The sequence below is a fragment of the Papilio polytes genome, unplaced genomic scaffold (genome assembly GCF_000836215.1).
Source record: "Papilio polytes unplaced genomic scaffold, Ppol_1.0 DF824208.1, whole genome shotgun sequence".
In the NCBI taxonomy this organism is placed as follows: Eukaryota; Metazoa; Arthropoda; class Insecta; order Lepidoptera; family Papilionidae; genus Papilio; species Papilio polytes.
The window spans coordinates 157,792-169,691 of NW_013524996.1; the positions used below are offsets into that span (position 1 = coordinate 157,792).

Below are 11,900 nucleotides of genomic sequence, written 5' to 3' on the forward strand. Positions count from 1 at the left end.
GAAAATCAAACTTTGGTTTTATTTCAATAACATTTAGTTATTTTTTGCATTATGGAAATTAAAACGGGAGTTGCAACTCGATCCAAAATTCCGAAATATTTCTAAAGTTAAGAATTGCGTTTTTCAGTTCAGGTTACTGAAGATTAACTATTTTAATAAGAATAAAAGAGATCTAAAATATTATATGTATAATGTACCTACTTATTTCCTGCGAGCAAATATCGTTTATCGAAGCCTTATTTAATTTCAAACCTGATTTTTTTATGGCACAAAGTTATACTGTCATAGCGCAAAAACCAATCTATCAATGTCAAATTGGTGTTCTTAGTATTACATTTGACAGTTGTGACTTATTTTTGTGTTTTCTAACCTAAGAAATCGTTATAATCGGTGATATAATATTTAAACAGAATGTCTAATAGCAATTTATTCTTGAAATCCGGCTTCGTTAGAGCGCCGCTACAAAACGGTGTCGGTCGTTATGTCTGTCAGTTACAAAGGATTGTTTTGAAGTTCTGTAAAAGTCATGGAGGAAGTCGAGGATTACGGTAAGAAATTAAAATAAATTTCGTATATATACTTAAACGTTAAAAATATACTAGAAAAGTAATGAAAAGATATAATTTCGATTCTACAAAATCCTTAATATATCTAAGTTTACCTTAGGAAAGGGACAAACTGCCCTCCTTTCTCAAATTGCAAGAATATTAAAAAAATACTTTGCAGCATTTTCTTATATATTTAACTGTTGTTAAACCTTTTTTTGAGACAAGTTCCAGTTCGTTAAATCTGTATTTTGTTTATATTTTCAGTGAATACATAGAACAGGATCTGGTAGACTTTGCTTCAAGCAACCCGAGTGTGGTTGTTTACTTAAAGCCACGACGACATCGGAGCCCTGTTGTTGTAGCTGAATATTGTAAGTATTCATTATATGGTGAATAAATCATTTAGTAGTTAATTGCCAACTAGTCCAAGAGTAAGCCAGTTTCTTTAAACCTCTAAATGTTAACATTTCAGTTAATATGTACAATTATTGAATACATTTTCAGGACTACTACTATCAAACTTCATCTAAAATAGTTTTATTATCTAATTCATAATTGAACACTATTTAAGAATAACTGTTGCCTACAACTTCCTCCACATGAAATTCACAAGTCCAAAACTTATGTTCACCTCTTTTTTTAACCTATTACCTAAAGTATTTACTTAGTAGTAATCTTTTAAAGAACCGAAATCTACTGATGCAAAATTTCAAATTTCTAAGTCCGGTAGTTTCTGTGCTGATTTTTCCTTTACCCTGATTGTCTGTGTTCATAATATCTTCTTAAATATTAATCCAGAACAGAAAGCTAAAATAAAAATTTACAAATATTGAAAAGCTTATGATATGCTCTCAGCTCTAGTGCGGACTTATAGTGAGCTGTGATGAAGATATATTTTTGAGTTAAAAGTTGTTGAAATTATATCTTACAGTATTCTTTCATTACAGTAAACGGTGACAGAGTATGGATGAGTATGCACAACAAAACTCACTCGGAAATCACAAAATGGATCGAAGTTCTCCGCACACAGCAGGGTGATGTCTCATCAACTAGACTACGAAAGTACCAATATACTGACTACCCTTCAGTTCAAGGTCCCTGGACACCGTTCACATATAAAAACCCTCAGTTAAATGTAGCCGAGCTACCCAATGATGAATTTGGTGCCAACAATAGACTACCGATGTCTGCTACTGAACAATTAAAACTTATGTTTGAGAAGAAACAACTTGAAATCAAACCTAAAGAAGAATAAGATAGAAATAAACACACTGTAGGTACCAGAGATTCGAGAAATATATAGAGGAGACATAGTTGACGCTTGAGACATTTTTCATAATCTCACTTGTGTATTGAAAGTTAAAACCACATGTCAATATAATTTGGGTAATTATATTGACATGTGGCCTAATTTGGGTCCCTTTCTCTTTACCACCCTTTTCTTATGAGTTGATGGGAAGGGGAAGTGGATTTGACGATGGAGATGCATAGGAAGAGGGGATTTCCTCTTTATGTGCGTCTCCTCCTTCGTCGGATAAAGGCAGGCAACGCATCTGCGATTGCGGATGTCTATGGACAGCGGTTGCTTCGCCATTTTGGCGGATTCATGTGGCCGCTTGCTCGTTTGCCACCTTGTTAAAAAAAAAAAATTAACTAGCTTTCACCCGCGACTCTGTCCGCGTTGAATTAAATAAAACAAAAGTGAGTAGCTATATGTTCTTCTAGACTATCTTCTAAGTCTATGCCAAATTTCATCGAGATACGTTTAGCCATTTAGACTGCAAACTTTAACAAACATCCATGTAAACTTTTCGCATTTATAATATTAATAAGATTGTATTTAAATTAATTTATATTTTATTTTATAACAAACTAGCTGTTGCTGACTTCGGCCGCGTGAAATTAAAAAAATAATACAAAAGATAGCCTATATTACTCGCAGATAAATTACCTTTCAAATGGTAAGAGAAATTCTTCAAGCCCAGTAATTTGCGTAATTTTAATACATAAAAAATTCCAAAAATATTATTCTTTTCTCTTTATAGTATTAGTACAGAAGATTGAGCTTATTATAATTTTGTATAATGATTTGACCGACTTCCCAAAAGAAGGAGGTATCCAATTAGTCTATATGTTTTTTTTTTTATGTTATTACATCAATACATGAGGTGGCACTAAACTTGACAACTGATGTACCTATCAGAGAAAGTACCGGTGAATTTTTCTCAATGTCTCCTCTACATATTTTAAATGTCTTTGACTCTGACTTCTTTTGTAAGAGTCCTTAATGTTATGAGACAAACTACTTTATAAGTTCACATTAAAAATATTAGAATAAATGTTTTTACTTAGATTTGTAGAAAATATTTGTAAATAGAAAAACTTAGTTTTATTAGTTTGAAGTAAATGGAAGGTTTAAATAGAATCCCTTCAATACTAAAACAAACTTTTATTTACAAACCTTTGTACCACTAAATAACAATGAACTGATAGTTAAAAAACAAATAATCCATCTCATATGCTTAAATAAAAAGATCTACACTTGCGTCACGCTTTAGGATATATATTTTAACGCCATTAAACTTAGTGGGTAAATATTTCGGATGTAAACCCTAATGTGGGAAAGAGACCATAAGGTGCTGACAACATCAAGGAAGCAAGGTTGTCATGTTTTGTCATCATGTCATGTCATTTTGACATTTGTAATTGATAATTTGACACATGCTAACGATATAATAAAATTTTCATAATTTTACGCGGATGAAGTCGCATGGGAACAGCTATATACATAATTTACTGACGTATGGTGAAGGAAAACATCGTGATGGACATCATCATCACCATCATCCTCCTTACCCTACTCCCGTAGGGCGCAACAGGTTTTTGTCCTCCAAATAACTCTATCATACATCATCTTAGTCATATGTATAAAGTCAACCAACCAGCAGTGGGTCAGTGTAGTTGACTGGTCTAGTTCACCCCTTACTTAGGGTAGGCTCTCAGTGGGGACTTATACAGCTGGTAATGGCTTAGTAGCTACTGACCAATAGGATCCACCTCGGACCGCTTCTCTTTTACGCAGGGTTCGGGAGAGTAATAACAGCATCCTAAGTGGGCTATGCGACAAGCCCAACTGCCCAATCATGGGCCACTGGGTCCACATAGCTAGCTTTAGGTCATGTTATAAGTAGATCTAATGTTTTTATTCTTGTTAAGTGTAAATATTTCAATTATATGTAATATATCTTACATGAATTAGATAAATAAATTAAATTAAGGCTAGTCTATAGCTCTTCATCTATCTCTTCTTTCTTAATTTTCTTGCTCTTAATATGTGAATTTTTAATATGAATTCTAACATATCTTTCTGATTTGAATTTCTTGCCGCATATTTCACATGCATGTGTATTCCCACAGTTATCATGAACTCTACGCATATGTGTTAATAAATACGATTTACTTTTTAATATAGATTTACATATATAACATTGATGCGGTTGACAATGACAGTTCTTTATATGATCTTTTAGACTGTTGTTATTAGTGAAAACTTTGTTACATTCTTTACAAGGTATTTTTTCTTTCGTATCTAGATTTGTACGATTCCTCCATGGTGCTGTTATCCCGTCATGTACGTACATTTTATGCCTACGTAAATAGACGGGTGATTTAAATTTCGTTAAGCATAGTGAACATTCAAATTGTTCATTTGAATGCTTATATTTTATATGGTAATACCATCTTTTGTATGGTAACACTAGCCCACAAGTATCACATTTATGTTTCATTCCTGTTTTTAATTTTTTTTTATTGTGCACAGACATGTGTGTTTCCAATTTATGTTGATTTGTGAAGTATTTCGCACATGTATGGCATTGGAATATTTTATTATTTATTATAACTCGTAAATGTTTCATGTTGTGTGTTAATAAAAAATATCTGTAATGAATAAAATATATTTTATAAAATTAGCATTTAAAAAAAAAAGCAAGTAGCCTAGTACAAATGGTTCTTCCCTGTATGCTAAATTTCATCAAGATCCTTTAAACTGTTTAGGCTATTAACAAACTTCCAGCCAAATATTCACATTTAAAATAGATAAGCAATAGTTATCATACTAATATTATAAATGCAAAAGTTTAGATGAATGTTTGTTAGAGTTTGTAGCCTAAACTGCTGAATGGATTTTGATGAAAATTGGTATATATGTAGAGGACAGTCTGGAAGAACACATTTGTTTTTTTAATTTCACATTGACAGAGTCCCGGGCGAAAGCTAGTACTAATATAAATGTGAATGTCTATGTGGATGTTATTAGATATCTTCAAAACAGCTTGAATCTTGATTAAATTTGTCACAGATGTAGAATATATTCTGGAAGAACATATAGGCTATTTAATTTTTTTCTTAATTTCACGAGGAAATATCAATAGCTAGAGTAATTAAATCCAACTGACTCTGGAGAAGAATACGAAACCAATGACATTACTCGTTTAAGAGTTCAGTTGTTTAAACTACTGGTTACAGTGAAATTTAAATACATATCCCTCGAAAGGTAGGGCATAGGGTAATAATAGTAGTAGAGTATGAAAAAAAGCAATTAAAACGGTACCTTTCGACAAATTTTTGGCCACAAATTCGACATTGATTGTTCTTTTCCGCTTCGTTTAATTGTTTTTCAATCTCTGCGAATAAAGCTTCATTTTTCGCATACCAAATCTCATCCGGAGTAGCACATTTTTCAATTTTTACGCTAACATTATAGTCTAAAAGTTGATTTTCCTCTTCTCCAAATTCGGTAGGTTCTTCTTTTATAATAATTCGATTCTTAAAATCCATTTGTTTGTAGATAGTTTGTAGTAAATAACTTTTTAAACAAGGAATTCGGTAAGAATAAAATGGGTCACCAGCTGTCAGCTGTCAATGTCAACAGCTAAACATTACGTTTTCGTTCGAAAATTCCATAGAGGTTTCGAAGAAAAATCGATTTAAAAAATCGTTGAATCGATTTTTAAAATTGTCGACAAGGGATGAATTTAAGTTAAAAATACACATATAAATAAAAAATAAATATTTTATTAATATCACAGTTTAATAAAACCTTCCCTTGATATCTAATTCTGGTAAATGATCAATTTCTTTTATGAATTCATTATAATCACAACAAAAGCTGTGGGTTCCGTCATTCGAGCGCCATCTCAACCATGAATAGTTCTGATTTCCGTCACAGATGTCGCTGCAGAACGTTAATTCGTCTATCATAGTTATGTTGTAATAAGAAGAATTGATTGTGACAAATGCCACTGCTGTTTTCTCTTCTGAATCGTATACTACCTGCAAAACCAAGAGTTAACCGTTGCTTATCTTTTATAAACAATTTACTATACAGTATTCACTATTCACGGGTAGGTAATTTATTTCTTTTAATATACCTACCTTATAAAAATATAGAGGGACAGGAATGATTCTATTATTGTTTTCATCAGCGTGCAAGTACAAGTCGTGTTCCACACCGAAGGCATCAGCCAGTGTGCACACACCATGTGTCCCAGTGTAAACAGTAACCTTCCTACCTCTGCTGACCACACGACGGCGTAATGCCTGTAATACATGCATTGCATTAAAGTCTAACGGCTTGTCCCACCACTGGCTGATAGCGGCTCAGATAGTTTAAAAATTACGAACTGTCTCATAAGGGAAATTCGAGAACGTTCGATTGTTATCAGACAATTTGATAGGACTGACAGTTTCATTCACAGACCGGTGCGCAGAGGACATTTTTAATCTATTATAAGGAGGAAAGATTTAATTGTTTGCATTGAATTAACTCCGAAACTACTTATCCGATTTAACATTTCGCTATTACTAGTTTATATTATCAGGGAGTACCATAGACATTTTACATGAAAGAGAAATATGGATGTGATAGAATGAAAAGATATGAGATGTATCATATTCTTTGCCACTCAGCAAAAATCTGGGATCGTTAAACGCAAATGAAATTGGGCTTTACGGGATAGTAATAAGGTTTTATTTTACTTTGTACATTTTTTATAACGAGCGTAAATTGATCGTTTGGAGTGTACATTTCATAACTACCTACATCCTCTAAAGCCGCCCAGTCTCCGGCGTTCCCTCTCATCCATTGTGGAGCTGCGTTGATGTAGTGGAAGGAAGCGCGCTGGTGACTTCGAAGTGCAAAATCCGCCCTTGGTGCTAAATGACCACGTGTAAGAAACTGGAAAAGCACAAGTAAAACCTATTTTCATGGGATAATTTTTTTGTAAAATTTCAAACATTGTCCTAATATAGTATTGCTTAGTACTGGTTTTAGCGTTACTAGTGCCTTGGACGGGATTACTACAACTACATTGGGGTTTACAGGGTTTCGTGAGATCATGTAACTCGTAGCCCAAACACGCCCTTTCTTAATATCTACCATTCACGCTATTCCGGATGTGACGATGTTTTTCACAGAAATAGTCAATGTAAGTAGTTTTCACCTGTTTTTTTGTAATGTACTGTTGGTCCATCTTATCTCCAACTGCGTCGTTGATCTTAGCTCTCTGGTTCTTCAGCGCGTATATATTTGCCATGCGCACCTTGCCGAATACACCCGTGTCTAAATTAAAACTATAAAATAACTTAACAATCTACTACAGCCGCAGTTAATGGGCTAAACTTTTTTCTTGATGCAATTATGCGTGCTCACTGCCGAAAAAAATACTAATAAGAGCGTGCGTACAACTTTGACTATCGTACAACTGTTTAGTCGCGCGTTGATTTCTATGAGCTTATATGGATGTGCGCACACTACTCGATGGTTAGTTGTGCAACTAAAACTAAACGGTTGAATCGGCTATAAAACAATAGACAATCACACTATAGTTGTTCGATAGTTCATTCAAAGATGTTCGCCCGCTCTTAGACTCTGATTTTCAATTTTCTAAAGTTAGATTTCCAATCTTTCCAGATTATATAAATCAGAATGTACTTTTTTATTGCTTTAGTGGGAAATCAAATTTATTTTATAGTGTTAGTATTTCAGTAATAGCAGTTAAAAATAATTTACCAATAAACGAAGGCCGTCTACCACCTGACTGGTGGTACTTGGCCTCTGGCGTCAGTTCGTGCTGTACGTATACTGTCCTCAACACACCCTCGTCAAAGCAAGCCTCGTACAGAGTGTAGAAATTATCGGCAACGCGGTAACCAATCCTACGATATCAAAAATAGTTTAATAAAAATATGTAAAGATTCTGCAAGGTTATATTGTTCATTTTTATGTATAAAATTGGTTCCTAAAATGCAGAGCCTGTTTCAATAACTTTATTTTTTCCAATTACTTTGTAACATAGTAGTTTTTTATATTTCTTGTAGACTTAACTAAGCTAGTGCTAAGATTTGGGTCACGACAGTCACATGTTAGGGTTTGTACACTCTACTCCCTCCCTAATCATAGCAGCATAAAAACGGAGTGTTACTCTACCTGTAAATTTTATGGCCATCGTAGCACGAATAGTTCGTGGCTTCTACCGTGAACCAAGGTGAAGCGTTACATTTAATCTGTTTAAATTCGCCAACCCATCTCCCAGCGTGGAATATTGTACCTGATATACATTGAACTTTCTGGAAATAAAATATTATTTACTGGAAACTGTAACTATTCATAAACAATAATCGGTATCGTTAATCGTTAGGAATCGATTTTAAATTCACTTCTTATTTTTATCTGATTTATTATTTCTATATTCAACGTTGTTTTACACCGTTAAAAAACTAAAATACAATAAAACATACGCTTGAAATTTTTATGACTTTAATCACAAGACCTGAAGTAGAATTTTTACTGTATAATTATTTTCACATTATATAGCCTATACTTTAATGTAGTTAGTGTGTTATAAAAATATTATAGAAAATAATAACTTACAACAACGTCTAAATCCGTAGTATGATTGGATAAAACAACAAATCTATTTTTCCCAGGACACCCTACGAATAGTGTTTCCGAACGTCGTACCAAAATGTCACCCGTAGTTGCGTTTGGCGCCAAAAACTTCCCGCTCTTGACGTAAACAGGTGACGGATCTCCGAAATCATTTTTTAACGATAAATTGCAATCTAAAAGTGTAATTAAATGGTACTTAAATATTTTATCGAGTTATTTTGTAAGAAGTCGATCTATGGACTGGAAAACAACATATATTAGTTGTATACGGTCGTATTTGCTTTTATTATCCTCATATTTAGATGCAATAATACGCTCACACTACTGCCAGGCAGACAAAGATTCAACGTTTACAGTTTTCCTTTGTTTCAGTTCAGAACAAAGCTTCATTTCAAGAACAATGCACGTATTTTGCAACAAACTCGATATGCGTATTTACAAACCAGTTTGTTTATTTTAATATTTTTTCCTCATTATTCCGTTATGTGTTGTAATTTTGTTTTTAAAGTTAACAAAAAAGTATAGACAATATTATATACTTTTAAATGTAGGTTATCGTAAGAAAAATAATTTAAATAATTTGTAGGTCGTCCCAAAAGAAAATTTCTAATACAAATTTTCAAATAAATCTAGTAAGCCATGTTTTCATATTATTTAGTAATTTTATTTTAACTAGCTTTCACCGGGACTCGGTCCACGTGCAATTTAAAAAAAGTGTGCGTTCTTCCAAATATCCTCTACATCTATGACTTTTATCGAGATCCGTTCAGCAATTTAGGCTACAAACTCTAATATCCATATACATTTTATTCGCATTTATGTTACGAAAAGAATATTTTTAAACATTAAAGTAATAAAGGATCTTATCGTATTAAAACGATTTATATAAAAAATCTTACCTCCAATTATTTCATTGACAGATTTTAATATTATAAAAAACACAAAAACACTTCGTACGGTCATCACAACGCTCTCGTAGACCGTTTTATAACGGTACGATATAACTGTGCTCTGATCAATTAGTGTTGTGCAGCGATAAAACTTGCACAATAGTTTATCGATTTATTTGCGTTTTGATAACATCAGATGACAATTTTATTTTACGCCCCTTACATACATGAATGTTAAGCGGAACTAATCATACTAATATTATAAATGCGAAAGTTTAGATGGATGTTTGTTAGTTTGTAGTCTAAACGACTGAATAGATTTCGATGAAATTTAGTATAGATGTAGAGGATAATTTGGAAGAACAGATTACTCACTTTTATTTTTAATTAATACCACGCGGATAAAGTTGCGGGCGAAAGCAAGTATTGATATAAAAATTGAAATTCACTTCGTTATACTTCGCGTTCCGGCGAAGTGATTGGAATTGTAAAGATAATATATTGAAAAAAATACCTACAGTTCATGTTGCCTTGGTACATTCAAGATGGACTTTCAGTTTTGGTAACATTTGGTAGGATTAGGAGTTTATGTGAAAATTAAATTAAATAAAATGCTTAACAACCCTAAACATACATCGCGTGAGTCACGCGAGGTTTTATTTCAAGAACTCTTGCATACGTCAGAAAACACGTGGGTAAATAATAATTTTACTATTACAAATTCGTTTTAGATGGATGGATGTTTATTAGGTATCTAAACAAAGCTAGATGTAGAACATAGTCTGGAATAAAACATAGGCTAATTACTTTTTTTTATTCCGCACGGACAGTTGTGGTCAAAATTAAACTTATAAAATTAAAATTTTCTACAGTAGAAATTAGTCAGATTAAAAAGATTTTTTTTTTATAAATAATTAAAACCAATTTTAATGTTTGTATGATTTATTAACAATTGACTTTTTATATAATTTACATAAAACAAATATACATTAAATGCAATAAAAAATAAAAAAAAAATCATGATAAACAAATCAAAAAATAATTTTTTTACTGGTTCCAATATAAATATCACGTCACACAAACGACATAGCTATAGCGAAGCGATAAATTTTCTACAACATTTAAAAACGAATCTATTTACTTATTTTTGCCATTTATGATTGTGATAGCATCTTGATAATCATCATCATCATGTCCTTATCCTACTCCCGTAGTGTCGGCGCCACAGGTTTTGTCCTCCACATAACTCTATCATACGTCATCTCAGTCATCACTCCCTTTTTGATCATGTCACCACACAATCCATCTCTTTCTATGTCTACCTCTACCGATGTACCTCCACATTCATAACTAACGTTCTCCTTGTAACAAGCGATTCATCCCTCCTCATAACATGCCCCCATGCTAACCTTTAAACCAAACCACATTGAAAATCTTTGAAAAAAAAATTGACTGACCCACAGTTACTTTGTTTCCAAGAAATAATTTCTAATGTTAAGAACATTACACACTATTCAAGGTATATTTATTTATTAGCTTTCACCCGCGACTTCGTCCGCAAGGAATTAAAAAAAACAGAGGTGTTCTTCCTATGTGTTCTTCCAGACTATCCTCTGCATCTATGCCAAATTTCATCAAGTTCCGTTTAGCCGTTTAGGCTACAAACTCTAACAAACATCCATCCATCTAATCATTCGCATTTATATTAGTAATATATAGCTTCGCTTCTGTCATTTGTGTGGCACGAGTTTTAATTAACAAGAGTCGATTTCTAATGCTTAAGATTATTTATTTCAAAACGTCTCACTCTATTTTATTATTTTAAAACCTTACTCTAGACAAATAATCAGTCTACTTCTGAATTATGTAAAATAGCCATAGCGATAAGTTTTAATATGGAATATTTTGACACGAGAAATTTTACTCCAGTAACTGATATAGTCCTACAAGGATTTTGAGTTTTTGATATTGTCAAGGGGCGCCTGTTAATAAATTAAAAAAAAAATCCCAACTACTTTTAATGTGTTTTTGTTTAGGATACAAGGTGGGAAACGAGCAATGGGCCATCTGAATCCACTGAAATGGAAAGCGGCCGCTGCCCAAAACATCCGCAATTGCAGTTGCCTACCCTTCATTGACGGAGGAAACGCACAAAAAGAGGACATTTCCCCTTCCTATGCATCTCCTCCGCCGTCAAATACACTTTTCTCTTAAGAAAAGGGTGGAAAGGGAAAGGGACTAAAATTATTCCTCCCGCACCACACTCATGACTGTACGCGGAATTGCTTCCACTTTACGCCTGTCTGTGTGATCATGGTATTGGTGAGAGCCCTACAGTGCGAAGATGTTAAAACGGACTCTACCACTGTCTAAAATTCACCCATGTTGAAAATAAAACCCAATATTATGGTTATTTTTCTTTAAAATCGGATTTCGAAATTTTAGTCGCCCTTTCATTGGTCAAAATATAACTTTCAAGATGACATTGTTAGTAACAAAACTACCAACTGC

General features: G+C 33.1%; 2 protein-coding genes across 3 annotated transcripts; one reads left to right on the forward strand and one right to left on the reverse strand.

The window, feature by feature from the left end:
- Positions 1 to 326: 326 nt before the first annotated feature.
- On the forward strand, positions 327 to 1,989 carry LOC106110664 (39S ribosomal protein L43, mitochondrial). The gene is made up of 3 exons (XM_013292561.1): positions 327 to 548; positions 813 to 919; positions 1,496 to 1,989. Exons 1-3 carry the CDS (start codon positions 412 to 414, stop codon positions 1,801 to 1,803), a joined length of 552 nt encoding a protein of 183 aa, XP_013148015.1. The 5' UTR covers positions 327 to 411; the 3' UTR covers positions 1,804 to 1,989.
- Positions 1,990 to 5,604: 3,615 nt separating this feature from the next.
- LOC106110669 lies at positions 5,605 to 9,507 on the reverse strand. Of its 2 annotated transcripts, XM_013292566.1 has the most exons (8): positions 9,399 to 9,507; positions 8,482 to 8,672; positions 8,038 to 8,177; positions 7,621 to 7,766; positions 7,052 to 7,170; positions 6,652 to 6,786; positions 5,985 to 6,149; positions 5,605 to 5,882 (listed from the first exon to the last, which is right to left on the reverse strand). In XM_013292566.1, the coding sequence occupies exons 1-8, from the start codon at positions 9,460 to 9,462 to the stop codon at positions 5,640 to 5,642; spliced, it is 1,203 nt and encodes a 400-aa protein (XP_013148020.1). In that variant the 5' UTR covers positions 9,463 to 9,507; the 3' UTR covers positions 5,605 to 5,639. The 2 variants fall into 2 exon arrangements, with proteins under 2 accessions (XP_013148020.1, XP_013148021.1); XM_013292567.1 differs by lacking the exon at positions 5,605 to 5,882 and having other exon boundaries at positions 6,022 to 6,149; positions 6,648 to 6,786.
- Between the last annotated feature and the right edge of the window lie 2,393 nt (positions 9,508 to 11,900).

What these genes read in the sequence shown, in the direction of transcription:
- LOC106110664 (XM_013292561.1), top strand. Translation starts at nt 412, where the DNA reads ATGTCTAATAGCAATTTATTCTTGAAATCCGGCTTCGTTAGAGCGCCG. An exon ending in GGAGGAAGTCGAGGATTACG is followed by an intron (nt 549 to 812) that starts GTAAGAAATTAA and finishes TTATATTTTCAG; the next exon opens with TGAATACATAGAACAGGATC. An exon ending in TGTTGTTGTAGCTGAATATT is followed by an intron (nt 920 to 1,495) that starts GTAAGTATTCAT and finishes CTTTCATTACAG; the next exon opens with TAAACGGTGACAGAGTATGG.
- LOC106110669 (XM_013292566.1), bottom strand. Translation starts at nt 9,462, where the DNA reads ATGACCGTACGAAGTGTTTTTGTGTTTTTTATAATATTAAAATCTGTC. An exon ending in CTACGGATTTAGACGTTGTT is followed by an intron (nt 8,178 to 8,481) that starts GTAAGTTATTAT and finishes TTTTATTTCCAG; the next exon opens with AAAGTTCAATGTATATCAGG. An exon ending in GATGGCCATAAAATTTACAG is followed by an intron (nt 7,767 to 8,037) that starts GTAGAGTAACAC and finishes TTGATATCGTAG; the next exon opens with GATTGGTTACCGCGTTGCCG.